Source organism: Hibiscus syriacus, unplaced genomic scaffold (assembly GCF_006381635.1).
Source record: "Hibiscus syriacus cultivar Baekdansim isolate YM2019G1 unplaced genomic scaffold, ASM638163v2 tig00110931_pilon, whole genome shotgun sequence".
Lineage (NCBI taxonomy): Eukaryota > Viridiplantae > Streptophyta > Magnoliopsida > Malvales > Malvaceae > Hibiscus > Hibiscus syriacus.
This window is the reverse complement of record NW_024062918.1, coordinates 1,519,857-1,547,619: the sequence shown is the minus strand read 5'-3', so window position 1 is coordinate 1,547,619 and position 27,763 is coordinate 1,519,857. Positions and strand designations below refer to the sequence as shown.

General features: G+C 35.8%; 3 protein-coding genes, 1 non-coding gene and 1 pseudogene across 6 annotated transcripts; 1 reads left to right on the top strand and 4 right to left on the bottom strand.

Moving 5' to 3' along the window:
* The first annotated feature begins 221 nt into the window (after positions 1-221).
* On the top strand, positions 222-14,612 carry LOC120146880 (regulator of telomere elongation helicase 1 homolog). Its single transcript, XM_039160357.1, is given in 28 exon segments — positions 222-471; positions 893-1,104; positions 2,196-2,344; positions 2,863-2,941; positions 3,112-3,259; positions 3,468-3,521; positions 3,629-3,991; positions 4,093-4,615; positions 4,704-5,006; positions 5,738-5,818; positions 5,934-6,217; positions 6,343-6,388; positions 7,185-7,326; positions 7,418-7,572; positions 8,209-8,300; positions 8,388-8,486; positions 8,583-8,651; positions 9,883-9,969; positions 10,173-10,232; positions 10,329-10,453; positions 11,406-11,463; positions 11,530-11,641; positions 11,856-11,915; positions 12,493-12,555; positions 12,625-12,976; positions 12,978-13,209; positions 13,745-13,890; positions 14,174-14,612. Coding segments are annotated over 28 exon segments (4,284 nt in total). The 5' UTR covers positions 222-369; the 3' UTR covers positions 14,262-14,612.
* Positions 14,613-15,514: 902 nt separating this feature from the next.
* On the bottom strand, positions 15,515-15,665 carry LOC120146940. Its single transcript, XR_005518259.1, has one exon. It is a non-coding gene; the product is annotated as a U4 spliceosomal RNA (small nuclear RNA).
* Positions 15,666-15,971: 306 nt separating this feature from the next.
* Positions 15,972-16,908, bottom strand: LOC120146878. The gene is made up of 3 exons (XM_039160356.1): positions 16,262-16,908; positions 16,070-16,142; positions 15,972-15,982 (listed from the first exon to the last, which is right to left on the bottom strand). The coding sequence occupies exons 1-3, from the start codon at positions 16,853-16,855 to the stop codon at positions 15,972-15,974; spliced, it is 678 nt and encodes a 225-aa protein (XP_039016287.1). The 5' UTR covers positions 16,856-16,908.
* Positions 16,909-17,332: 424 nt separating this feature from the next.
* On the bottom strand, positions 17,333-21,156 carry LOC120146787 (annotated as a pseudogene).
* A 758-nt stretch (positions 21,157-21,914) lies between these two features.
* On the bottom strand, positions 21,915-27,556 carry LOC120146691 (regulator of nonsense transcripts UPF3-like). 3 transcript variants are annotated; one of them, XM_039160189.1, is made up of 12 exons: positions 27,348-27,556; positions 26,657-26,763; positions 26,378-26,473; positions 26,144-26,242; positions 25,966-26,045; positions 25,497-25,589; positions 24,779-24,893; positions 23,757-23,857; positions 23,101-23,578; positions 22,678-22,799; positions 22,532-22,588; positions 21,915-22,448 (listed from the first exon to the last, which is right to left on the bottom strand). In XM_039160189.1, exons 1-11 carry the CDS (start codon positions 27,485-27,487, stop codon positions 22,550-22,552), a joined length of 1,470 nt encoding a protein of 489 aa, XP_039016120.1. In that variant the 5' UTR covers positions 27,488-27,556; the 3' UTR covers positions 21,915-22,448; positions 22,532-22,549. The 3 variants fall into 3 exon arrangements, with proteins under 3 accessions (XP_039016120.1, XP_039016121.1, XP_039016122.1); XM_039160190.1 differs by having other exon boundaries at positions 21,915-22,588; positions 23,101-23,256; positions 23,362-23,578; positions 27,348-27,554; XM_039160191.1 differs by lacking the exons at positions 21,915-22,448; positions 22,532-22,588 and adding an exon at positions 22,909-22,956 and having other exon boundaries at positions 27,348-27,555.
* Positions 27,557-27,763: the final 207 nt, after the last annotated feature.

Sequence of the window (27,763 nt, the reverse complement as noted above, 5' to 3'; positions counted from 1 at the left end):
TATTTCCACTTTTAATAATGGTTGACTTCGTTATTTTTAAATTATTTAGTATAATTAATGAGTAAAGTTGAAATGACTAAATTATAATAAAGGGGTCTAATTCATAAAAAATACTTAGTTTGGGGAGCTGCTAGAGAATTTGACCTATTTTTTGCTGTAATTGCCTATTAAACGACAGCCTCTTTGGAAATAAACCCTGTAGTCCTGTACTAATCGAAAGCGTAATGGCGGGGAAATCTAACGTTCGTTCGCCAGCTAGGGTTTCTATATAAAGTTTCTGCGAGTCTATTCAAACTAGATAACGAAGGTAAACCCGATCATTTTCTTTCATCAACTTTCTCGTAATCCAAACAGGAAAAGAAAGGGAAAATGCCTACTTACAAGTTACGGGGAATCGATGTTGATTTTCCGTTCGAGGCGTACGATTGCCAACTTGTTTACATGGAGAAAGTTATTGAAGCTCTCCAGAGGGTATATTTCACTTATATTTTGTATTTCCTTTTTCTGTTTAGTGTCAAGGAATTTTATTTGTTACTCTCAGTCTCAGTAGTGGAGTTGAATTTAAGGGACAGTGATCACTTGTCTGATTTTTCTTCAACACTTTCTTTTAAAGAAAATGTATAAAAGCCGTTGTTTTAGTTTATTGAAATTAATGTTTTTTGAAGATATGTGCTGAAATATAAGAAAATTTTGATTCTTTTTTAAAACATGGTTATTCAACTGAAGGGCATAAGGTAATTGCTGCTTATATTTTGGTATAGTTGAGTAGGATATTGATGTTAGGTTGTTTCAAGTTATTGTTCTGAGTTAAAATTTTCAAAATACAAAGGGGTGGATAGTATGGATTTTGTTAATTCAAGGGCTATATTCTATTTGTTGTTTTATGTCACAGAGGTGTAATGTACTTTTGGAGAGTCCTACTGGAACTGGGAAAACACTATGTCTCCTATGTGCCACATTGGCCTGGAGGAAAAGTTTGGGTGGTTTTTCAACTGGAATAGGATCCTCACAATGTGCCAGTAACCTTCCGGCCATTGTTTATACCTCGCGAACTCACAGCCAACTTCGTCAAGTTGTTCAAGAGTTGAGAAGAAGCAACTACAGGTCATAGTTGATTTTTCATGACACGTTATTTAGGTTTCTTCACTACTAGCTTATTATTGCTGTAGTGGAGATTATTAATATGCTAATGTCTTTTTCATTACTAATGTTGGAGTTGGTTTCATATCTGATACATCAAAGTTAGCATGAGTATTAGGTTCTGGCCCTTCCAAATTTAAGGAAAAACTAAAAGTGCATCTGTTGGCTCATGCTTATGTCTGACATCTGCACCTAAGCTAATCTTGCTCAGTCTTGCCATTACTCATATTTGGCGGTAGACCAACATATGTTGGCTGGCTTATTAAATATGCCTATTTTGTCTTATTCTTCAAGCCAGAGCAGAGGAGATTATTTTGAGTCGATAACTACTTTTGCTCTTTTTTCTAAATAATATTTGTGGGTAGAGTTGTTTTCTTATATCTGTTTTGATAAGATAAGATCTGGAATCTCTTGGTTTTATGAACTTTATTAAGCCATATACTAAATTGCTCGATCAAGTTGGCAATAATTTTCCTGATGCATGGCTTGTTTGACAAATGACTTTCCAGTTGCAGCTTGAGCTTGGTTTGATTATTAAATCAAGCTCTATCTGCTTTGAACTGTTTGATCAATTTGCAATCTCAATTCAGTTGCTCTTGGATTGAAGTATAAAAGAACTTCTGTATTCTTCGAAACCTTTTCACAATAGGGTTCAACTTGAATTATTCTTTGATTTATATGCATTTTACTCCTTGCCTATATGGTTGATTTGAATTTCTGATCAGTATTTATACAAAATATTGCATGTCTAGAGTCTTTAAAAAGAAAAAGAAAAATGAGGGTATAACAACACATGAATTTCCGTTTCTTTGGATATGGTGTTAAATTTGTTTGCCTTTTATCAAAGGAAAGAGGAAGGTGAAGATACTGCAGATTTCCAACCTTTTATTGTCATATATCACATGTAAGGGAACTTCTCTTATGTTAATCATTGTTGTTACAATATGTTCTTAAGCACCTTCAGGGTAGCAGTGCACATTTATCTTGTTGATACTTTCAGAAGCTCAATATTTTCGCTTTGGGTTTTGACTTTCTGAATGTTGGAGGATATACAGGCCCAAGATGGTAGTTTTGGGATCTCGGGAGCAGTTGTGTGTACATGAAGAAGTAAGTTTACTTAGAGGAAAAGCTCAGACAAATGCCTGCCGTTCCCTTTGCAGAAAGGACCGGAAGCGCCGTTGCACTCATTTTCCACGTGTTGCTGGTACTTGTACACTTTTCTGCATTGATGTCATTTGGCATGCACTGTCAATGCCTTGAATACATCATTTATTCAACAGTTCATTTAATTTAAACTTCTAACTCTGAAATGATGTAAACTTTTATCTTATATAAACTGACTGTAGAAGGGGACGAGGTAAACTTTGATCCTGGCTTTAGATTGTGTGATGATTATTAGGAATTACTATTAAAGTTTTTTATCACATTGGTTTGTTATCCAATCCACAAGAAGAAAGTAAGACATGCCTGTCAATATTCATCATGGTAATGCAGAAACAGTTTGCTTGATTTCCTTCTTTGAAGTGTTACTTGATGATGGTGATACTAGCCTTATATGACCAGCAGTGAGGAGTTGAGTTCTGTTCTATTCTCTTCTGGACTATACTATTCACTTATTTACAGTGAATTGACCAACCATCTCTCTAATTTATTTTTTGAAAGTTCTATTTTGAAATGGTTGGGGTGCATCTGCTGTTCACTAATGTTGGTTGTTTACTGTAGATTATATGAAGAACAACCCTCATATTGGAGATGAACCTATTGACATAGAGGATTTGGTGAATATTGGAAGAAAATATAGGCCATAGGTTTCTGCAGTAATATTCCCTTTCCATACTTTATATGGTGGCGGTGGTGGCTTTTTTACTTATTTTTTTAAAAGGCATGTCTCCTACTAGAGCCCCCGCTACTAACTTTAATATTCCTGATCATGTTTTCTTGCTAATTTATACAATATTTTTTTTCTTGTAGGTGCCCTTATTATGTATCACAAGAACTCCTCAGGGATGTTGATATTTTATTTGCACCTTACAACTATCTTATAGATCGTGATTATAGAAAATCTCTTAGTCTTGTGTGGCACAACAGCATACTGATTTTTGATGAAGCTCACAACCTTGTAAGGGGAAAATTGAAATTTGTAACTGGAACTTCTGTGTAAATTTTAGATAGAACATTATTTGCTGCTGTTAATTGGTATTCTTTGGTCTCTTCACCGTTGGAATATAGTCATTCTATGAATGACATAGGCCAACTGATCCAATGGTTGACTTTCTGCCTTCTGTTAGATTGAGCTTAGCTACTGATTTTATGGGAATACAATGCAGGAGAGCATCTGTGCTGATGCAGCATCTTTTGACTTGTCTTTTGGGCTTTTGACGGCATGTGTTTCTCTCTAACCCAGTCGTTTTCAAATTTCAAATTTCCAAGGGAGAGAGAAAATATGGGTGTCGTTTATACAGCCCTCACTACCGTCATCCATCGTTAGCCTTCCACCTTCTGTCGCTTGTCGTCCGCCGTCCTCCGACCACCGTCCACCACCGCACTCCGACCTCCTTTTGACGCCGTTTTTCTCAAGGATCTTCGTCTACCCACAGCGTTTCCTTATTCCTGGTTCTTTTTGTTAGATTCCTCTTCAATCGGAGCAAATCTTCTTGCCTTTCTCCGCCGTTCTTTTCCACCAGCAGTCTTCCGAGTTTCGTTTCAACCGTTCCACTGTGCTCGCCGGAAGCTCATGATAAAAACCCAAGTACTCTACTGTGAATACCCACTGCTGGTCAACGGAAATCTTCCTGAGAAAAACTTATTTTTCCAGATCGCCGTTGTTGGCTCTGGGTTTTCACGTTCGGAGGCATATCTTACCTAGCATTTTACTTCTCTGGTTTTTTCGTTCAAATTTGCATTCAAAATCCAGGACAGTTTGTCAAGTCTCTGGGTGTTTTATTTCAACAGTCATTCATCATGCCGAGTGCTGGAATCCTACCTTCTCTCAATCTGAGACCTCCGGTCCAAGTTCCTCCACACTCTGCAGCCTCGCATTCTCTGCCATCTCACCCTTCTCATCATGATGAGGTTCGTACTGTATTCATTATGGGTCTGCCTGAAGATGTCAAAGAGAGAGAGTTGCAGAATTTTCTGAGATGGCTTCCAGGTTTTGAAGATTCACACTTGAGCTTCAAGGGAAATAAGCCCAAGGGTTTCGCTCTCTTCTCAACTGTTAAATTTGCAGTTGTTGCCAAGGATGCCCTTCAGAAAATGGTTTTTGATGCTAAGTTGAAGTCCCTTTTGCACATCGAGATGGCAAGGAAGAATCTTGTTGTTAAAAGAGGAGTAGTTACAGATTCTGATTTTGACAAGTACAAAGGTTTTCCTGTTCCTCCAGTACTGCCATTGCCAATTCCAGCTTCTGTAACATCTCCTAGTATTCATGTGCCAGTTAAAGAGGTGTGTTGCGATGAAAAATCTGCAGTAAATGGTGTACACGAGGGATCCAGGGAGTCAATCACAAAGGGGCAGAGTTGACAAGTTTGGATGTTTCACGTTATTTGTTGAAAATTTACCAGAGAAGATTCATTGGGAGAGGTTTGGATCTCTATTTTGCTCTCATGGTCGGGTACTTGATGCTTTTATTCCAAATAAAAGGAATTCAAAAGGAGTTCGCTTTGGTTTTATTCGCTTCGCATCTATCGAAGAAGCAAGGAGAGCGATCTCAAAAATGAATGGCTCTGGTATCGACGGCAGTAAAATTGGTGTTTCTTTCGCTAAATTCAAACCTCGACATTCCTATTGGAGAAAGTCCACGATAGGTGTTCTTCGCAAGTCCGGGATGGAAGATGATTCGGAGAAGAATCATTATAAAGTTGAAGGTGTTATAGATGAAGAAAAACTTCAGGTGTTGAGCAATTGTCTAGTGCGGTGGTGCAAGGACTTTGTCAAAATTGGTCATCTCGCTAGACAAATGCAAGCGAAGGGCCTCACTGGCTTCACCTTAATGAGAGCTGTTGGTAATGCGATTTTAATGATTTTCGAAGACAATGCTTCATTGAGAAGTGTGAAGAACGATAAATCAAAGATTCTCGTAGAGTAGTTCTCCATAGTCGAAGCTTGGTCAGAGAGTTTGGTAATGGAGTGTCGTCGAGTATGGTTAGTTTGCGAGGGTGTTCCTTTTCACGCATGAAATTGGAATATTTTCAAGAACATTGCTGATAAGTGGGGTTTATTACTAGCTATCGACGAAAGTTGTCATTCTCCATCATCCTTTGATCGGACAAAAATTCAAGTCCTCACAAAGGCTGATGCGAGAATTGATGCGATGGTGGAATTGAAGGTTGGTGACAACTTCTTCAAGGTCATGGTGGATGAGATAGAGCCTTCATTCAAACCAAACTCTTGGGCTCCTGAAGAAGACGAGTCTCATTAGATCTTGTCTCTTCAATTGTGGTTTTGTTTTAGTTTATATGGCTGTAGGTGTTGCTTTTAATTTGCATTATGTTCTGTTTTTATTCCTACTGCTGGTGGTCTAATTAGAAGTAAGGTGATTAGACCATGTTCAAAACACTTGTTCTTATGAGTTTGTATTTGTTCTGCGATAAATTAGCTTTGGTCCTTTTAGTTGAGGATATTGCACTTCTAGAAAACCTTTCAGTCACTTTGCTGGCAGCTTCAACTTATTTTGTTTGTAATTCTGTTGTATATATATGTATTCATGTGTGTGTATGCATCTCTCTCTATATGTGTGTGTATCACATCCTTACCAATATATTTATTTAGAGACATACTCTGCATATTTTCAGCTCTTCTTTTGAAACTTCAGAAGTGAATTGCTGAAATTCCCATCGAATCCAAGGAACTTGGATTTACTAAGCCTGGGCCCTACATTTATGAACTACTTGCTGATCTCAATATCACGCATGAAACTGCTTCTACGCTTATTGATATTATTGAGGATGCTACTCTGCTGCTTAAGGAAGATAAAAAGCATGATGCTAAGGGAAGTGGAAGTGGGCTGGAAAGCATTGGCTACATTCTTAAAAGTATATTCAGAGACAAGGGCAACAGTCATGCTGGTAGTTATCGTGTAAGCTGGGAACTCAGAGCTTTGAGGATGTCGTTATCATTACCTTTTTAACAGAGGGAAATATTTCCGTACTATTCTTCCCTAAGCTAGGCATCTCATGTTTTAACTTTCATATGTTATTTCAGGTTCATGTTCAAGAGGCTGAGGTGAATGCTTCAGATATCTTCAAAGGTAACTCAGAGACCAAGTTGTTAGAATTTGTTATTTGTTCTTTAATTTCTTCATGCGTATTTGCCTTGCTTGATTCAAGTTACTTATTTAAATCAGGTTTAAACTGTTAAGTGATCATTATAATTCTTCTGGTTGTCAGATCTAATATTGAAAATGGGCATATGAACACCACCTTTTCTAGGAATCTCATGGTTCACGAAGAAGATTCATAAGTTATTCTTTCCTTTTTCTTTTCCCTATTTTAAATGAAGCATTGGCTAGGAGTCTGGGGCGCAGTAAGGATTCAGCAAAAAATGAACAATGAGAAGTATTGAAAAGGAACTAGTTTTTCTTGGTGTATTCATGTAAAGTTAGTTGGAGGTTGTCGGAGTTACCAGTATTGTGGTAGTCATGTTTTTAAAGTAACAAGGTTGTTAGTATTTCCTGTATCTTGTTCAAAACCAAATCTTGCTTGTTATGCTCATGTAGAATAGTGAAAGCATTTAGTTACAAGATGCGGATATTCTATCTTCTAGCCTCCTTTATACCAAAATGGCAGAAAAATATGGCAATATTTTTGTCTATTCCAAGGTGCACATGCTTTCTTGGTGATAAAGTTTTAGGTCTATCTTTTTCTCCTCTGAATTTATTCTACTTTTTGAAAATAATTTATGCTCTTCATTTAGCTTCATCAGTCACTAATAACAGATTAAGAAGCTGTAAGGTTCTGGTACTGGTAACCATCATTTTGCTGTGTTCTTTCGATATGCTTTGTTGTAAAAGTGAATTATATTTTCATCTTTTTGAATTTTGGCAGGTAAGTTATCCAGGACACTCGGCTGGTGGTGCTTCAATCCAGGCATTGCCATGCAAACATTCACTGAAATGGGTGTTGGATCTATTATAGTGACATCGGGTACATTATCCCCCTTGGATTCATTTGCACAAGAATTGAAATTGTAAGCTGCCCAAATTCATTCTTTCTACATATATTATACTTTGGTTTTCTTGAATATTAGTTACTAAAGAGAAACCTTCTGTTGCATGCAAAGATTTTCCTGTTCAGCTGGAAAATCCTCATGTAATATCCTCAAATCATATATGGGCTGGAGTTGTCTCAATTGGTACTTCAGGTCGTCCCTTCAATTCATCTTTCCGGAATCGTGATTCTCCAGAATACAAACAAGAACTCGAGAATGCCATTGGTATGTGAACCTTTTCATTGGCAATAGTCTGGTGTGCCAATGGTAGAACACATAGTGTTAGTCTAATGATCTCTAGATTCTCTTCTCAGCTTTTCAATCCAATAAGAAATATAATCACTTATTGATGGTAGAAAGGCCGTTGATTCTCTTCTCTACTTCATCATGTTATTGCACTAGAGAATTCATTGGAAGTGGAATTGTTTTGAATAACAAATGTGAGCAAGTCATGTTATTTGAATAAAATAAGCTATGAGAATAGCCAATAGGTCCATAGCAACTTTCAGTGGGAGACCATTTGACTACAGATAAAAATGTGCTATGACTCTACCCTGGTGGGCTGAGTATATATGTTCACAAGATTCATATTTTGTAAAAGAAAGAGCACATTGTTTACATGAGGCAATGCCAACTGTTAATGCTCTGATCTAAGAGGGATTTCTAAGCTTATTCATAGAAACAATAACTTTGAAAGAAAGAAGCCCTTAAGCAAATCATCATGGGCTTGAGGCATTGTGCTAAAATTGTGCAGGGATGCCTGGCCTATGCCATTACTTTATGATGATAATTGACAGCATAAAGGTTTCCATATTTGCCTCAGTAGCCATAATGTCATAGTAACAGTTCTTTTTTTCCCAGTCAATTTTGCTCGAATTGTACCTGATGGACTGCTTGTATCCTTCCCATCTTACTACCTTTTGGACCAGTGCATTAGCTGTTGGAAGAACATGGTAAGATCTTGGAACAAGATTAATGGAGAAGGGGTAGTGACTCCATTAATTTTAGCTTCATAAACATTATGTTCTTTCTCCTTGCAGGGTAACACAAATTCAACTACAATATGGGAAAGAACATGCAAATTTAAGAAACCCATTATTGAACCCAGACAATCATCCCTTTTTCCTCTGGCAGTTGAGGTAGTAGATACATGAAAACTTTAATTTCTCTTTTATTGTATTCTGTGGTAACCAAAGACTTTGTAGCACAGATAAATAGTTTCTTTTCTTTGGCAGGACTACATGACTAAACTAAAGGACACCTTTACTTCAGGTGAAGTATTTTTTGCTGTTTGCCGTGGCAAGGTATGTTACTTTCATCCAAACTTAAAACAAAACTTTGTTTTTGCACTGTGCCAGAAATACATGTAACCTGTTGTATGGTGGCAAAAGAGTAGAGATCTCCTTTGGACTTTTGAACCATAGTGATTGTGGAATGTTGTTTGAGGGCTTTAGAGATACAGTATTACAAACTTCTCTGACATAATACATGTGTGGTAGTGTTTTATTTTTATCAAACAGAAAATACATGCTACCCCCAAGATGGAAAATATGTGTTATAAAAGTTCCATAATTTGTTTCTAGCACTCCATTTTTTTTGGGATAATGCACTGTCTGGTTTAGGATTCCTTAATAGATCATTCTTTTTATATATTTAGGAGATGCAAAATTTTAGTGAATAACCTATAAATCCCCGGTAAAAATTTATGAGTTTTAAACCTTGTACATGTTACTAAATCTTGGATTAACCTATGGAGTAATTTTCTTTGCGATCCTGAACTTCATCTTATTTATAATAATATCTGATTTAGTTTCTCTAGATCTGTATGAACGTTGCTATTAGTAATAACATAAAGAAAGGAATGACTCAGGTCAGATGTCTTGATAATAAGCGATGAAGGGAAGGTTAATTATAGAGAGTGATTGTAAATCAGTAGTGGATTGGATTTTGCTGCCGACTACATCTCCTCATTTTTTTTAGTTCGATGATTCAGAAAATTGTTTCCCTAATCTCGGAGAGGGAGATTATTGTTAGACACATACCGAGGAGCTGCAATTGTGAGGCTGATACTCTAGCTAAACAGGGGATTGGATGATTAATTTTTGTTGCTTTAGATGTTTTTCAGTAGGGTTATGGTGGCCTATTGAGGTTGTTGGGGCTGAGCTAGTTTTGTTGTTGAAGGGTGGTCTGGTCATATTGGTGGTTTTGATTTTATGTTCTGTAATTTTTAAGGTTCTGTTAGTTTGTCTTCTGGTTGTATTTTATGTACTTTGCCTTGATTAATAAAATCCTAAAGCACTCTTTTCCTCCTTCCGCTGATTAAGGAGCTTTCCTAAAAGATCCATTAATCAAGAAGGGGTTTTTTAATGAGGCCTGAAATTCTTATTAAAAAAAACATGGCTTGCGAATTTACATTAGTGTGGTCTTGTTTGGTGTTTTTGCTTCCCAAACACTTCTCATTTGAACAAGTTATTTTGGTTCTAAATAGTTCCTAATTATCTTTCTCTACTATGTTTTTTCCCCCTATTTGTTCAGGTCAGTGAAGGATTAGATTTTGCTGACCATGCTGGAAGGGCAGTGGTCATCACTGGGATGCCATTTGCCACTAGGACAGACCCCAAGGTTTGGTCATTCTTAGCCTATTACTCGGACCAGTTTCTTCATTGGCAGTTTTCACTCTTCACTCGTTAATGACCATCATATAACTAATTTGGCTATTGCAAATGAGCGTTTATATCTGATAAGTGCATGTATCAACGAACACATACCATGACCTTCTCATTGCTTTATGTATATGTTCCTTTTCAAATCTGATAATATGACAGGTTCGTCTGAAACGTGAGTACTTGGACCTACAGGCACAATCACCCAGGGAATGAAGTAAGGTGATGACTGATGCAGATATTGCTAGATGTTTTTTAATCTTAACATAAATGTTTTTAGTTGTTAAAGTAAACAAGTTACTGTGCTGATTTCATCAGATGCTTAAGGTGTTAACTGGAGAAGAGTGGTACAACCAACAAGCATCAAGAGCTGTAAATCAGTCAGTCGGACGAGTTATCCGTCATCGCCACGATTATGGAGCGATTATCTTTTGTGATGAAAGGGATGAAAGGTATTTGTTTTCTATTATCCTTTATTGTAATCTTTCGTCCAAGTATGGTCCATGTATGGTAAATACTTGAAAGTTGAAACTGTCACGTGAACAATTATACTTAAAACTGTTGTTTCTACTTTCTAGTATTGCTTTTCTTTTTCCTCTAGTGAGGGATTAAAACTGTTATTCATGTGCTTATTTCTACATTGATTTCACATTTTACTTAAAAGTTCCTATTGTAAAGCTAGCATTTTAGTAGTAAGCTTGGATGTACTACCTAAGTTTAAATTATCAGTCCTGAACCTGACCGAGCATGAAGGGGAAAAAATTCACAGTTTGGAAAATAAGATTTAAGCTGTTAACTTGAGAAAATGAAGGTTAGCAAGTGATGTGTTTGTGTAAACCCATGAATTTTTATATTGTGAACTATTCGCGGAGTTATATATAATGTAGGTTATGTCACATCTTATCTCTTTTTTTTTTTGTAATATCGTATATATATCACTTCTAAGTTAATACCTGCAGAATTTATATTAAAATTTCCAAATTTATCTAGTTTGCTGGTTTTTATAATGTTGATTGTTATTTTGCACATGTTGTAATTCATTCAAGTAGAATGTATGGTTGAGGTTTTCAGTAATTTTCAATTGTAAAGTGCATTTCCCTGAAACTTGTTCTTAATTTGGTCAACTTATTATAAATTTTGCCTTTTATGGTTACTTTGGTAAATATTCTAAGAAAGAAAGTGAGAATTCGAATGAAGAGAGAACATAAGTTCTTCGAATTGCTTGTTGAAAAAATAAAAACAGCCTGCTTTTGTAGGCTGAGAATTACAAAAGTAAAGTTTGGATACAAGTGAAATGCAATCAGAAATAGAATTTAAGAAAAACAAAAACTCCTTTTCTAATTGCTTTTAAATTACGACAGCTTTCCTCAACTTTATCTTCTGAGATCTTTACAGGTTTGCTCAATCAAGTCGTCAGTCTCAAATATCAGCTTGGATACAACCTCATATTAAGGTATACTTCTAGAAATGAAACGACATTTTATTTGAAGAATTCTGCTTATTCCTCTTCGTTTTGCAGTGTTACACCAAATTTGGTGATGCTGTTTTTACTCTGACTCGTTTCTTTCAAGATGGAGGAACCCGTGTTCCTGCAAAACCAGAACGAGAACTATCAGACCTCAAAAGCATTGGTTAAGTGTCCTTTAATAATGTTACTGCTGTCCCGTTTCTTTGATTTATATCTCTATATTTATAATGTTCAAAATTTTTAATGGAGCTGTTTTTAAGCCAAGCTTTCTTTTAGTTATAAAGATATGAATTCTGTAGTTTTTTGATAGCATTTTCAATCATGCTGTAACCAACATTGCCTTCATTAAATCACCTATGTTTCCTATTTTCATGCAGATTTAAGTCCATGTTCTACAGCATCAGCTCCTGATGAGGGGATTAAGGAATCTTCATCAGGTAGCACTCTTCTATGTGATGTTTTAATATTAACACGCCATTTTCTCTAGCCTTTGCTTCTCAATTTTCTTTCCCACATTTTGACCTGACAAAGTAATGATAAATTCATCTTAGAATATGCAAACAGGATCGCTTCACGGGCCGATTGATAGTTCAGCTCATCGAAAAGAGACAAACCGTAGGACTTCTTTTGAGAGACTCATCTCTTTAGGGGTTTTGATAGTTAGGTTTTATAGTTTTATACGTTACTTTAAATGTGGACCAATCTTATTACATAAATAGGAAAGCTATTCTAGAGAGGAAATAAATCAATTGAAACAAAAGCACAATTAAGTGACCTGAGGAAAGAAAAGAAAAAAAAAGCAACCTAAGCCTTAATTAAAGAATCAAAACTAATGGCCTTTCCTAACATAGGTTCGGTTCACAACAGTTCAATTAATTTAATCTGGTGACTTCTCTAGTCATTTTACATTCCAATACTAAATTATGAAAAATGCTCTGTATATCCATCATTAATTAACTATTTGTCATGGTAGATGAGAAACGCTACTTGCTTACGTTGTATTTCTTTGTATAGGAAAAAGTGCTGATATAAAAGCTGCTCGGCCTCTAGAAAAATCTTACCCAGGAAAATTCCCTGCTTCGGTATCTATTGTTTCCATGGCTAACCTCATTCTTTTGAATAACTTATGTTTCATCTTTTTCCTTCATATGAGTTGCATCTTAATAACAAGTTTTTGCCAATCTTCTCTTTTAGTAAAAAGCAGCAACAGCTCAAACCATCTCAGAGATATTCTTCCTGCCAATCTTTCATGTTTCACTCCTTGTATGGATTTGAAAAGGTTGAAGCAATCAAGTGATCCAAGGACCAAAGAGAAAAAGTTATTAATTACTGGAAAAGGGAAAATGCAATATCCGAATCATGATATTATTGGTTTGACTGGTGATCTTTCATTGGAAAAACAACAAAGTAAAGAGAAACAACTAGTTCCATGTTCTATGAAGAAACGCAAGGTGTTACTTATAGAGCATGATGAATTGCAGCATGATAAAAGTTCCAGTGTATGCCCAAAGATCAGGGCCAAGAGATCTTCCTCCTACAGTAAGTACAACGAAACACAACAATTATTCTGGTGATACATATATTTTGAATGGTAATGTTCATTTACTACATAAGGATGCTAGAGCTGCTGGTGTGGATGCTAAGTTTCTCAAGCATAAAAACAATGATCTTCACGCAAGTGCTGAACAACGTGGTGCTGAGGAATCAAAAGGTACGGCTTTTCTGATTCAGGTAAAATGTATCTTCTTTTTCTTCCAAATTTTCTTATATATGTTGTCAACAGTCAAAATATTTAGTTGTATTCATATTTGCTTAGATTCTATGCATCAACCATGTAAAGAGAAGTTCCAGACCCTTTTTAGGACCGACACAAGCCAACATGCTAACTCCAGAACATAATGACTTATTGAAATGGGAAGGTTTGACGTGAAACCAATGGGAAAAATTCAGGACTGTAACGTTACAAAAACAGCTAAGCCTATAAAGAAAATCCCGGTGTACTTTAAAAACATCTGGAATTTTTCTTTTATAAGTTTTGGAATGACTTTAGGAGTTCATAATCCTATCTTTGGAGCCTCTAGAGAAATAAAATTGGAAAGACATGCTTTCATCCGTTGTTTATTTGTCGAACTATCTTCCATGTAGTGATTTCTGTTAATTTTTCTTTTGCTGCTTTCCTCTTCAAATTCGCAATACAAGTTGATTTTCACTTTCTTGATGGTGTTGTGTAGCTGATTTGGGTTAGGGAAATTTTTCTGGCCTTAAGGTGAAAGAGAAAGTTAGTCCATCAGAATACTTACAGTTTGTGGGTTATATGAAGGAAATGAAGTCCAAAGTGATGAAGATTGGTAATCTTTTACAACGCATTATGGGATTATTTTCTGGACCTGAGAGACTTCCTCTTCTCGAAAGGTATGCATCTACCCTAAAATGGCATTAAATTTGAAGGTTGGATTGATGATGCTTTTGCTTTTGCTTTCCACGTTTCTATCACAACGGTTCTTCCATTAGCCGGAAAATTAATTACGTCGTCAGTTAGGCATTGTATACTCGAAAGCATAGTATAATTTGCTAGTTTATCATACCTACACGACTGTTATTCTTTAGCCTATCCGTTCATTTCCTCCCCCGTGTTAGATTGTAACTTTTACGGGTTACTCTTTGCTAGATCTTACACTGTTGTCATCTGTAACAGATTCATGGATTTCGTGCCCACGAGATATCGTTATTTGTATGAGCAGTACCTCGAGACAAAAGAAATGCCTGGCAATCAGAAGAACTAAACTTATCTTGTCGAAACAGTTACATTAGGGACGCCATTCGCCAACTTGATGCTCGATTAGGGATCGAAGAGAAAGTTTAAGAGTTTGGCCCTGCATTATACTTTCTAGATCAATGATCTTGCAGTATCAGAAAGGAGAAGAATCCTATAATCGCAAACTTCGCACCAACTATTAGAAGCTTTTGGGTGCGTAACCGAGCAGCTAAGTTGCTCATTCATGTATAGATGAAAGTAACTTATTCAACATGAAGGTGATGTTGCACATTTGAGGCAATCTTTCCTAACTATTTGTTGGAGATTTTGAAGGCTTGGACATGCCGACAACTGACATTTTTGTGTAAATCGGAAACAATCCTACTGGCTTTTGTTCAAATATGTTTCCGTATGGAAACGAGTGTGCTCCAAATACGAACGAGTAATGAAATAGTTTTGATTTATGCTAATTAAGTTTCAAATAATTAAAGGGTAATTTGATCATTAAATATTAAAAAAGTTAATTGGATCATTCAAGTTTTTAATTGCTCTATCTTTTATTACTTTTTTTTTTGCGGGCTGATGTGAAGTCGTCTCATCTTTTACTTTTTTTTATCCAATTTTAAAATTTCTTAAAATTATATTTCTATCTCGTTCTAGGTGATACCAGTTTTCTTTGAGCTTTGTTCTCATTTCATGTCATTCCTTTTTTTCGAATTTTAACTTTCAGTGCGATAAAAATTTCGTTTATATTCATTTGTTAATTAAATAATTGGACATAAACAAATAAACACTTGATAATTTGTTAAATCAAGTTTGTTCCTTTATATTCATTTGAGTTTAAATTTTGTTCACATTTATTTTTCACTCAGCAGCTCGCTATCCTTTTCTAAATTAAAAAATTAAATTAATTAAATTTATGTTTATTTGTATTTTCTTATCATTCTAAAACATAAATAGACAAACAAATTATATTCTTTAACAAACAAAATTATTCATTAGTTACTCGATTTTGTACGTTTTAAAAATTAAATATTCGATTTTGTTTGTTTATTATATATATATTTTTATTAATCGTTTATTATATTAAAATTACATGAAACATACAAAAATACCATTGTTTTTTTACAGATCTAATCTTCATCATTATCATTAACATCCATTATCGTAAACTCATGATATCATTACACCACCTTCCTTCAATACTGAAAATGCCATCTCCTACCATTGAAATTCATTGTTTACTTAAAATAAAATAACCTTAAAAACTAGAGTTTGTAGGGCTTTACCCCAAAGGGAGCCCTTCCAGAAATTCTCGAAGGCCAGGGCAGAACACAGGCCTAAGAGGGGGTTTGGAAATAGTTTTCAACCAGCAATAGACGCGCCTCGGTTAGTACCTCATGAGCTGCGTCATTGCCCCAAGCGCAAAGATGCCTTATGTCCTCCTATTCCCTCCTGTTTTATAATAAACGTAACGATCCTCAATTCATTCACCAAACGATGTGGGATTCATTCAGTTCGGCATTTGTGATTGAAAGTTAATCATAACATAATAGTTGGGTTTCTGCTTTGATTAAAGTACGTGACGTGTGGTATAAATGGGATTTTATTTCACTATTAAACCATTTTCATAAAATCATATGAAAAATCCATTCTATACAGATTAATCAAAAATACGTATTTACAATTCTGCAACATTGGTCGAATCTTTCAGCTTGCACTGCACTTTCCTCATCTTTCAGTTCATTCCTGAGACACACAAAATTAACAATTTAGATTCGTATCGGATATAAATAATTTTAAACATACAGAATCGTGAAAATGAAAATGCCTTACCCGAGGGGTAACAATTTTGGCGAATGATATTCTGACTTGATCGATTTATCACAATTTCACATGATATTTTTGCCTGTTTATTTACCACAACAATCACGATTTTACTGTGAAAAGAAAAAGTAAATAAACCTCATTGTATTTTGCAGGGTCTAATTAGTCCCTGGGATTTGATAAGAGAGATGTTTTATTTACCTTCAAAGGGAACTTAAAGAAGGAAAAACCAAGCAGCCCTACGAATTCCGTGACAGTATCGAAGGGGATAGTTCCTCTGGCAAAGTCTTCAAGCATATAAACCACGTCGGAAAACACCTCGACCCCGTTAAGTTCGAGCACTGCCTCTACATACGACGACCCCATCGCCCTCACATGACCGTGCTCCGACTTCACGTGGCCCAGCGTCTTCCCTCTGTACCCTACCGCAACATCCAAGGTGGTGAAGTCCATGGTATACACATCCCAATTCCTCACTTTCAATGTCAACACCAAAGATATATCTAATGTTACTATGGGCTTAGTATGGACTTGCATACGGTTTACGTGCACCCGTGCGATCTTAATTTCGGGATCAGATGGCCAGAATATGAACGCCAAGGCAGCTAACAACACAAAGGCAGCCGCGTACAGTACACGTCGTCGATCGCACCATTGGATTCTCCTCAAACTGTGGTAGTTGGGGAAAACGACATAGTTTTGATCGGGAGACGATTCTGATGGCAAAGGGGCATGGTAGGACGGTACCAACAACTCTTTTTGAGCCGACGATGGTTCGAATTCGAAGAGACCCATTGATGTGTGAATGAGGATAATGTTATTCAGGAGAATTGTGTGTAAACGTAGAGGAAGATGTGCAATGTTAGAAGGAAGGTGGGTTCCTTGTCTGCTTTAAGCATATGCAAGTGTATATAATATATGATTTTAGTGTAAATATATAATACGGTAAATATCACTTTTGGTACCTATCTTTCACATTTGTGTGTATTGTGGTACTCTTTTTCTTGCAATTAGATATCTTTCTTTTTTAATGGTACAATTAAATACCTAATTTTTTTAGTTACACGTTATTCCAGATCCAAGTGTCGTATTTCATATTATATTGCAATGAGTGTGTTTTTAATCGTATAAGTATGTTATGTCGAACACGATCGTACATGAATATTTAATCATGATCCTTTTAATATACAAAAATATAAAAAATGAATACATAAAAAAAAAGAATTAATTTTAGTTTTCTAAAACTATAGTGTATCCTACAACGGGAGTTCGTGTTGATTTCTTAGTATACGATGCTCTTATCCAACTAAGTTACTGAGTTTTATGCCCAACAATGCTGCCATGCCGTTGCATTGCTGTGACGGGCTCGTTGCATCGGGAGCACCGGAATGATGGAGCTGCCGCACATCGTGTTCGTAAGCAGTAGTAGCAATACCTGTGAATATGAAATTGTAATCAGTTATAAGCAAACAACACTTGAAATTATCCAACACCATGACAATGTATATATTTCAATCTTTTTCTGTTTTGGTCCGCTCAAGTTCTAACATATTTCGAGTTAATCATTCATCGAGTAAGACTAGCTCAACAACGAAAACTAGAGGGGTGTCGGGAGAATAGGATAGAGTTTAACCTACCTGTGCTGACAAGGGAGGGCGAGACACGGAAGTGTCGGACTTGCCCGGCAAATGGGACAAGTAGAGTCATCCTCTGCAGAACCTGAAGACTTGTTCTTCGAGAATGGCTGAAGAAAACTTTTAACCGTCAACGAGTTAAGAAGAGGGAGAAGAAGCAACAGCATTTCCTGCGTAATAGCAAAGCAAACGCACGTATGAAAACACATTCATCACAGGCAAAAATTGGGGAAAAACTGTCAGTGCCATGTTAACAATACTATTATGCTGAGCCATGTCGAAACAGAAGAGATAAATTGCCGGTTACATCAAGAACCAATTTCAAATGACTAAAATAGTAAACAATTTTCCTTCTCTTAGGTTTTTTTTTCAGTACATCTGATTATTATCTTACATATATGGCTGCAGCCTGCGGGAGGAAAATTACATGCTTGCTAGTCTACATATCCCAAACAAAATATGTTAACAATCGAGTGTTGACTTGATTTTCAAAGTTAAAAGGATACATGATCGGCAAATAAACCAAATATTTCCTGCTTTCGCCTATTTCTTTCGTTCCAAAGACTTATTGAATTGAATGCGTATTCTCATTTACTTGCAATAAAAACTTCCAGTCCTTCCTATTCATTCTAGGCTAGGTATTCATGAATCAGAAATGAGTATATTGTCAAACCCTAAATTTTAACAGCTGATGAATAGATTTTCCGCAAATTCTGCACAATATGCACCTCGGCTACAGTCTTTTATTCTGGTGGAGCCTATCCTACAAACAACTACCAAGGTACATTTCAAAAAGTAATAGGACATGTAAATGTTTTCGAACCAAACATTGAGATGTTGGCTTAAAAAGGAAAAATTACCGAAAACTCATTCCACACCAACTGGCGATTCATGTACTCAAACCTAACCGCTCGGTTCATATTAGGGCTTTCATAGACAAGTCTTGCTCTTAAAGCTCTTTCGATGAGGTTTCTATACCTGCATTAGATGAAGAGATGAAAAAGGGCCAACGTGAATGCCTAAAGGTGACCAAAGAAAAACAGGTTTCTCGAACCAGCTAAAAGTTCCTTAATCACCAAGCATTCATGTTTGATAGAGTACAGTAATATATATCAACCCAAAAACCAGATGAACCAATCAATTTCAAACTGTAAAGATGATAAACAAAAACTTGATATGAAGCATAGTAAGTTAAATCACTATGCCTGTTATTTGTGCTTCTTTCCTTTTGTATGTGTTTATATTTTCCTATAACACTAATGAGACTCAGATAAACATGTTATTCAATACTTGAAACCTACCTTCCTGTGTAAAGAAATATGAGTAGGTTGCCAAATGATGCCGCCTTATAAATCCCTTCGATACGTTATTAAACCCCAAACTCGCTGTGCCAATGGCCTCTGAAGAAGGAAAATCAGAATCAACTTCAAATGGTGTCCAAATTCTTCCCAGGGGAATACACAAAGAAGAAGAAAACAAAAAAAGGAACAAAGGATACATAGAATCAGCACCTGCTCAGAATCACCCCATCGGCAAAAAGCAGAGAATGACTGTAAACGAGCCCAAATATACTGACCACCAACTGTGGCAATGCAATACCACATCTTCTGAGCAACAGTTAGCCCCGGCCCTTCCAAGCCCATTCTTACTGCAGAAATATAAGAGTAGCACAAAGTAAGGCCATTGATTAAGGCTGTACGAGAATAAAGCAACAGACGAGCAAAGAAAAGACAACGTTAACAGAAGAAAGGGGTGACACAGATAGTAGGATGAACTCTCCTAAGCACGGTCCAAACCTGAAAATTGTTAACTAGGGGAAAACGCTACATCTAAAATACACTAAAAATAGATTGTTCTGAAAAGGCCTAGACATAGTTTTGATTAATAACATTGATAAATTGCAGTCATAAAGAACTATAATTAACAACGCAACTAGTTATAAATGGCAACAAAATAGTACTTGATTTGGTTGGCAAACTAAGATGCCATGTTACTCAGACTCAGGTGTGAGTGTCGGATACGGGTATGAGTCTAACAAGATATGCTTAGTATTTTTTCTAGGCTTTTTATGTATTTGGAGGGTTCTTACCTTCTTGGAGAGTCAGATCCCATATTAACGTTCGGTGATGTGTCAGATTTTCACAAAAAAATTATGAGTCGGAGCAACATCGTAGCATAATAAAGATAAGTCCAGACCTTCTTACCTTTTCCTCTTATTTGCATGGCACGTCCATCTCGGTACCTCAAATTCATAAGAGCAATTCCTGGAGTAGGTTTATCTACCCAAATTGAGAACCTCCAAATGAGAAACTCAAGGAAAGCATCGAGTTCGGGTTCATATTGAAATAACATTCCTGGCTAACCCCAACAAAACAAAGAAACAAACTCAGACAATCGCATAGCACAACTTCATTTTTGATAGATCATGAACGGATTCGATAACAAAAAGATACCTTCATCAAGGAGAAAACTTTAACCAGCTGTTCTTTCAACATAGCTGACATCTCAACATCCAATCTAGCAGCATCAAACTGATTAACTCTAGATATCGATATCGGTAGCCTCGAATGCTGAAACAATTGACAAAGAATAGTTCATAAAAGAGTCAATAAAAGTCTAAGAACAGAAAAGTGGAACAAAGCAGGAAGAATTCCATCCTTGAAATTTATATAATCTTAACCTATTCTCTGAAAGATCAAAACTTTTCCTACGAGTATCTTACCTACAACACTAATGAGACTCAGCTCGATTTAAGGTAAAAAAAAAAACAAGTATCCCATGGATTCTTAAGGCCAATAATCGTTAATCGAACAGATAAAAGGAAAATTAACAAAAGGTAATCTCTTTAATTGCTCAACTTGATCAAAATTTTCACACACAAAAAGAATTACCATAATGTAATTCTCACACAAAAGTATAGTAACAGAGTGCTACCCAGAACCTTTCCGGTTTCTTTTTCCCAATATCATAATGCAATTCCATTCAACATTAGCAAAACAATACCTTTATACCCCAAGTTCAAAATTCTCATACAAAATAAAATTAAAAACCACCACCCAGAATTTTCCCAGATAGATTTCAGTTAAACAAACAAGTTTCTCGTGAATTTTTTAAGGCCAAAAATCATTAATTGAACAGTTAAAAGGAAAATCAACAAAGGGTAATCTCCTTTATTGCTCAACTTCAAGTCTTCAACCAAAATTTCACAAACAATTTAAGAAAAATAAGATTGAAAGAGTTGAACCTGATGAGAAAGAGAAACAGTGCCAGTGAGGAAGTAGCTTTTGGTAAGAATTAATCCATGCATCTTCTCGTGGTGCTGGTGATGGATTGCTTCCAAAACTAATCATTTGCTGAGATTAAAATATGATTTTTTTTCTTCCTTTTTCTGGTAAAATTAGTTGATGAGATTTGTTTGTTGTCGAAGTCTAGAAGATGGGGTTTGGCTTCTTCTTTTCTTTCGTTCTCCTGGTCTATGCTCTGTTTCAGCAATTGATGCTAACAGCTTTGAGAGGTGGACTCCACTCGGCAACTCAGTTATTGCATATATGTTTAATAAGTAAATTGGTCCCAAATTATACCTTGATTTCTAGATTGGTCCTTAAAGTATTATTTTGTTAGATCTAAACTATTTTTTACAAATTACCCCAAAAATTAATGATGTGGAAGAAGAGTCGCTAATTTTAAGACATATAAGATATGTACAGGTCAACGCATATAGGGATGATTAAATTATTCGAAAACGAGATATTCTAATCCGATTTAATTTTATAAAGTTAATTTAAACAATCAATTTCAAATTAAATCGGATCTAATTTTGTAAATAATAATAATAATATAATTATCTTCTTTATATTTAAAGATAATTATTATAGCATCATGTTTTTTCAATTTCATCTCTTTTTTCAAATAAAACATGTTTTCTTTGAATAAACTATATATCAAATATTACTAGATCTATTGCCATTGTCTTGTAAGGCAAACAACATGCAGTACAACCCTTCACTTTAAGGTCCTTTCCTTAAAAGTGTCCGTATACTATATCATATGTGACCCATACCCGTACCAGTACCCGAGTACAAAAAGACAATGCTTCAAGAAACCTTGAAATATATTAAACATTTTAAAATTTAAACATGCTTGCATCCGACACTAACATCCAAATCCAAGTATTTGATTTCCAACCTAAACCACTTCTTGTGAAAAGAAAAGCCCTAGGATATTGAATACATACAACCTGTGTTATAAAAAAAATGAATTTATGACCACTTCGCACCGCATCATCCAATAAGTTCGGAGTTCGAACATCTACGACCTTTTTCTTCCCTACTACGACCTTTTTTTAACAAAGTATATAAAAAAGATATGACCAAGCAAACTTCAAAACACAATGCACTGCATCATTCAATAAGACAATAAACAAAGAGAAAAACCCACAAGATCATCGGCAGAGTCTCCCCTTCCAGCAACACCGATTATCAGCAATACACTTGATCCAGTCACACCTCTTTTCCCAATGTAGACCACATCTGAATTCAGAGCAGGCAAGCAACCATCCGATTGCTCTCCAATGCTTGCTCTTGAAAGTTGTCCAATAAGATATAGTACCAGGTAAAGGAGTAATCAAGAACATATTCTAGAGAATACAACTATTGCAAACACAAGGCAAATAGATGTGTCGCATGCAAGTCATTGCAACATGGAGGAAGATGAGAACCCTGAAATTGGGTCAAAGGGGTTGTGATTCAAAACCCTGTAAATAGTATGAATTAGTTTCACAAACCAGAAAAAGACCGAATTATAGAATCTAAATGGAATTGATAGAGAACAGGGTTACCGGTTTAAGTTAGATTCTCTAAGAACCTGAGGATGATTTCTGGATCCAAACTTGTTTCTGCAAGTCGATAGAGAAAAGAACATGAAACCAAAGGTGAACAAAAAGATGACAGATTTTGCAGCTGATGCATCATAGAATTCGCTCACCTCATGGGCTCCAGAGCTTGTAGGACCTCCTCTTTTGAAAGGCTTGACCTCACTTGATGTGACAGATCTATCATCTTTAATAGTATGGGCTGCTGGGCCCCGACCAAATTGCCGACTGGAGCCTGCACGAATGGGATCATCAATATGATATTCTAGTACCTCTATGTGCGACTGCGGTACTGAATCAATCAATTATGGATAGACTAAAAACATTTTCCAACGGAAAACTACATCCAATGCTTCTATTAACTATGTCACATTTCATTTCTCCTTAGCTATCAGGAAGATTATAGGCAGAAAATGAGGTAAATTAGCTTGCCACGCTTCTTGCAAATTCAAATAGAACAACTTGATCTAAGCACTGTATCCCAAATCCATCCTCACTTGAAGACACCAGAAATACATGTGAAGAAGCATTAATACCTTCCATGGAACTGCGAGAAGACTGTGCTGATTGTAACACAAACGGTGTCAGACGCTCCTCATTAGACTGTGAAAAATCAGCACGAGGAGCCCATACACCACGATCAGGTTTATCTCTATTTCTTGTTTGTTTTGCATGTTTCTCACTTCCAGAACCTGAATCATGAAGTCCCTTTTTGATGAACTTATCATCTGAAACTCTGTTCGTATCACCATCAGATTTCAATGCAGGCATTTCATTAGGAACATGACCATTCATACCCATTCGTGTATTAGTTGGCTGGGGAAGATTTTTTACTGTGTCTGGACTCGTGGCTTGAATTTTCTGCTGAGGCTGGACTGCTTCGTTTCTCAAAAGTATGCTCCTTATTAACTTTCCACCAGCCTTGCGTCTTTGACCCTGTCTTGAAGCAGTTGAACCAGGTGTATTTGCTGCAGGAGACGATGCACCCTGCTGTTCAGATACACCCTCTGGCACCTGAGAATTTAAAAAAGGAACATAATTTGCATACGAAAAATTAAAAGAACCAATTCAAAAATCATCTCCATAAGCAACTATAAAATGATACCCGTCCCAGTATATATAAAACTTAAATATATAACAATGGACACCATAAGTGAGTGGAAACAAGACAAAATAAAGGCAAATATCTTACATTAGGAGCCTCTCGGTCTTTTGGTTTCACGAGAAGGATCTTTTTCTTGCCAGAGTCCGCTGAAAAAGTAATTCCAGTCACAGGACCATCAATGCCACAGACTGCAACGCAACTTATTATTAAGCAAAAGCATGGGAAAGTAAACACAATGAAAAAAGAAAAGCCAAGAACCAAAACAACCTGCATTCTAAGGCACTTAATCTATCAGCAACTTCTAGTCAAATAAAGGAAAATAATTCAAGCCCAAGTCCAGAGAGAATTAACCATCAATTTAAACATATCCATGCACACACTATCAAAACTGAGTGCAAATAGAATGACAGGGGACTCTTGCACTTATCCAGTATAATAAATGATTGTAAGAAAAAAAAAAGTTCAGCATTATGCACACCTTCACCCAGAAGTATCATATATAGAGACGAGTTGTATTCCAAAGTATGAACTCAGGTAGACCTAAAGCTCTCCATCATGGGGGCACCAATAAACAAAGTTTCAATGTATTCCTTTTTTATGGCACTATAAGAAACTTGCAGCAGCAGCATATCAGTATTACATGAGTCAGCTACATCTATAAAATGGTATATAATGTCTCTGATCTCCAAATAATAACAGGTCATCACAGCTAAATTAAATGCAGAATAGCAGGTGGCATTGGCATGATAGATAAAGAATACAAAAAATCATTTTTCAGAAACATATTCAAATAGCTTCGCAATAAAACACATTCATGAGGACATGCTAAGCTTCTGGTTAAGCATTCAATGAGATGACTATTGACCAAACAAGAGATACATGTTTGCAGACAACTTTGAACACTCAAGAAATTGATATTAATTTAATCCAGTAACACACACTAGAACATCATGAGTCATTTATTTGTGTGAAAAACAATCAATAACTTGGATTGTTCACTAGAATTGTATCTCGCAAATATTCACAAAGATAACACTAACAAGCCAGTATAAATGCTGACAGAGCTTTACGTGGATCATAACCTCTGCTAAGACAGTTTAAACCCTCACCAGTTCCATTCTCTCTTATTTCTTTTGCGACAGAAGTCACTGATTGGTTCTCTTGCTTGGATGCTACAAAAAAATTGGACTTTTTTGCACCTTTTGCACTGTCTTTTAGAATATACTGCCAATCAAACAAGTTTCATCAAATGAGTAAATAACATACTATACACCTTTAGAGATTGGACATGCACACAGTGTAAGACAAGATTATTGGGAAGGATCATTGAAAATTGCTTCATATGAAAGGGGCAATGAATATAATATTTAAGAAAAAAAGAAACTCATGCAAATTTGATCCGCTGATTTGTAAAATATTAAAAACATCCTACAGGAATTCACCTAAAGATAGCATCCTACAGGTATTTCCAAAGAAATTTCAAGGTGCTTCAAATTTCAGAAACCAGTCTATTTTGGCATTTTATTTGACCACAAGTGCCCAAAAAAGACGAGTGCTTACAATCTTTGCATGCAAGAAGAAAGCAAGAATCAATATCAACTAAGAACAGAGTCACAATTATAAAGCAGACGATCCAGATATGTAGAAGTTATGCTCTCGTACAAATAAAAGGCCTCTGATTCACCAGTAAGGTGACTTTATAAGAGAAGTTCACAATGCAAAGATCTTATTTTTCGGTAGTACCGAAAGGTTTAAACCCACATGCAAAGTACCATATGCTCAAATATCCACCAATAAACTACATGAGAAAGCTATTGACTTAGATACCTTTTTCTTCTCAGAGCGCTTGCTACTTGATCCAGACTTGCCTGCAGATGCAGCAGCAATTTTTCTGCCAACCTTTCTTATAGTTATCGACCCCTGTCATCAAAACAAACTATAATGTGGTCACAGAAGGACAGCTTATTAATTGATTTTCATTTATTTTTCCACCCCAAGGAAATAGTGACCCATGGAAGCATTACTTAACATATTTGAGTGCAGCATGTGTGACAGACATCTCGTGGACAATTCTGGTCAAATTGGATTATAATAATTCAAATGGAAATTTAGGAGGAAACCATGCAACTACTGCCGACAATATGCCCATAATATTTTAATAAAGTTCGATCACATAGGTGCAAGCTCGTTGAGCTAAAAAAATAAGTATATGAAAAACTGGAAGTACAATGACTTAATGTCATATAAACAGGGGAAAGAACAAGATATAAACGTTATCTTTTCCAAGGTAAAGTACCTGAGTTCCACTCTTGGCAGCTCGCTTCTGACGCACAAATTCCATTAGTGGTGTAACAACAGGAGTTTCCTTTGGAGCACCTGAAAAAGAATAAAGTGGGATCAATCACATTCATATTAGGATGTCAACAACTCGTAAATAGAGTTCACAATTTTGTATTCCTTCTAACATAACTGACCAGACTGTTCAGCTTCTTTTCTCTCCAACTGAATCTCAGCACTAGGAAGATTCTCAACAGGTTTTGCAATCAATTTGAGAAATTCCAGATAATCAGGATCTAGTTAATTAAAGAAAAAGAAGATTCAGTACAATATAACAAGTTATAACTGGTTATAACTGACCTTCAATGTTAGTTCCAAAAGTTTTCATTAAATAATATGACTAACAATAAACTCCTTTCTTAAAAAAAGACCTTTGAAAATGGTCCCTTCACGACCATCCTTTTTACTGCTAGGATTTGGTACACGCTGTGAAGGAGCATATTCAACAATGGCCTTAAATTGAGTACCTGGAATAAGGAGAATCAAAATGATAAATTAGAATAGAAGGACCAACAGGTAAATTAAACTCGGACAAATAAATTAACATATTGCAATCAAATTGAACAAATGAAACAACAGTTGCATTTCTCATATTTAGAAAGAATCATATATAAGCATCATAAAGAATCAGACATTTAGCCGTTACGTACCCTTCTCATTAACAAATACATGACCGTCAAAAAATTCAGCAAACTCAAAGACATCTTCAGGTCTCTTGAAGTTTATGTAGGCTCGAGAGTAAGTCTGTTGTTTATGGCTGCAAAGTGAGAACAAAAAATGAAAAAGATCCATGAGGATCAAAAGATGGAGTATAGGGAAAAATAAATAAATAAATAAAATCATGTTCAAAAGATGCTATCAAACTTTCGAAACTGTCTTCATTTTCTATAACTTTCTATTACATCTTAGTTAAATCCCATGTTCTTCCCCAAGCATTCAAAAACGACTAGCATTTACTGTTAACTGTTTGCAAATTATGATAATCTCTTGTTAATTTTATGCAGGTTTCCATTAAGAAAAGAAGTAAATCACCATTAAGAGAACCCTACTCCTAAGCAAAACAAATACATTAAAAAAAACTTGCTTCTCAAATTAGTTTCAAATTTTACTTTCAATTATTCCAACCTACCCTTTTACCGCAGCTGCTAAAGACCAAAAATTTCTAAACCCCGTTCAACGGCATAATAGAAATCCAACAGTGCAATCACAAATTATGCTCCATTTGATACCCAGGGAACTAAATTACAAAAACATAATGGAAAAAAATCCCAAAAACAAACGAAATAAAAAAAATTAAAGGGGCACTAGAGAATGGGTGAACTAGATGTTAGAAACCCTAACCTGGACTTGCCGAGGCGGAAGGAGAACCAATTGTAGCGATCAGAGAAACGTTCGTCGATTTGAGAAAAGAAAAACGGTTGGGTAACTGACGGCGGCAGATGCCTTATCACCACTTTCGTTTTACGCAGCGGCTCCTTCATCTTGATTTTCTCTTTTCCCTCAAATTCTTCGTTCAGAGATTCAATTTTGCCAGTTTCGTAAAGAGTTTCTACTTGTTTTCGTGAAGGCTATTTAATATTCTTTAATTTAATTGTATTTTATTATGAGAAATACTACAAATTAATAAGTGATTTATGGATAACAATCTATACTAATAAAAACATTTAACTTTAATTACAAGTAATAACACAGTAATTTTAATAATAAATGAATTGTTATTTTAAGGGTAGTTTTGATGTACGGTAGTTTTAATATAC

Coding starts and splice junctions, on each gene's coding strand:
- LOC120146691 (XM_039160189.1), bottom strand. CDS start 27,487: ATGAAGGAGCCGCTGCGTAAAACGAAAGTGGTGATAAGGCATCTGCCG. Junction 26,474..26,656: donor TGTATTTGTTAATGAGAAGG/GTACGTAACGGC, acceptor TCCTTATTCCAG/GTACTCAATTTAAGGCCATT. Junction 22,589..22,677: donor CAAGCTCTGGAGCCCATGAG/GTGAGCGAATTC, acceptor ATCGACTTGCAG/AAACAAGTTTGGATCCAGAA.
- LOC120146878 (XM_039160356.1), bottom strand. CDS start 16,855: ATGGGTCTCTTCGAATTCGAACCATCGTCGGCTCAAAAAGAGTTGTTG. Junction 16,143..16,261: donor TCTTTAAGTTCCCTTTGAAG/GTAAATAAAACA, acceptor GTAAATAAACAG/GCAAAAATATCATGTGAAAT.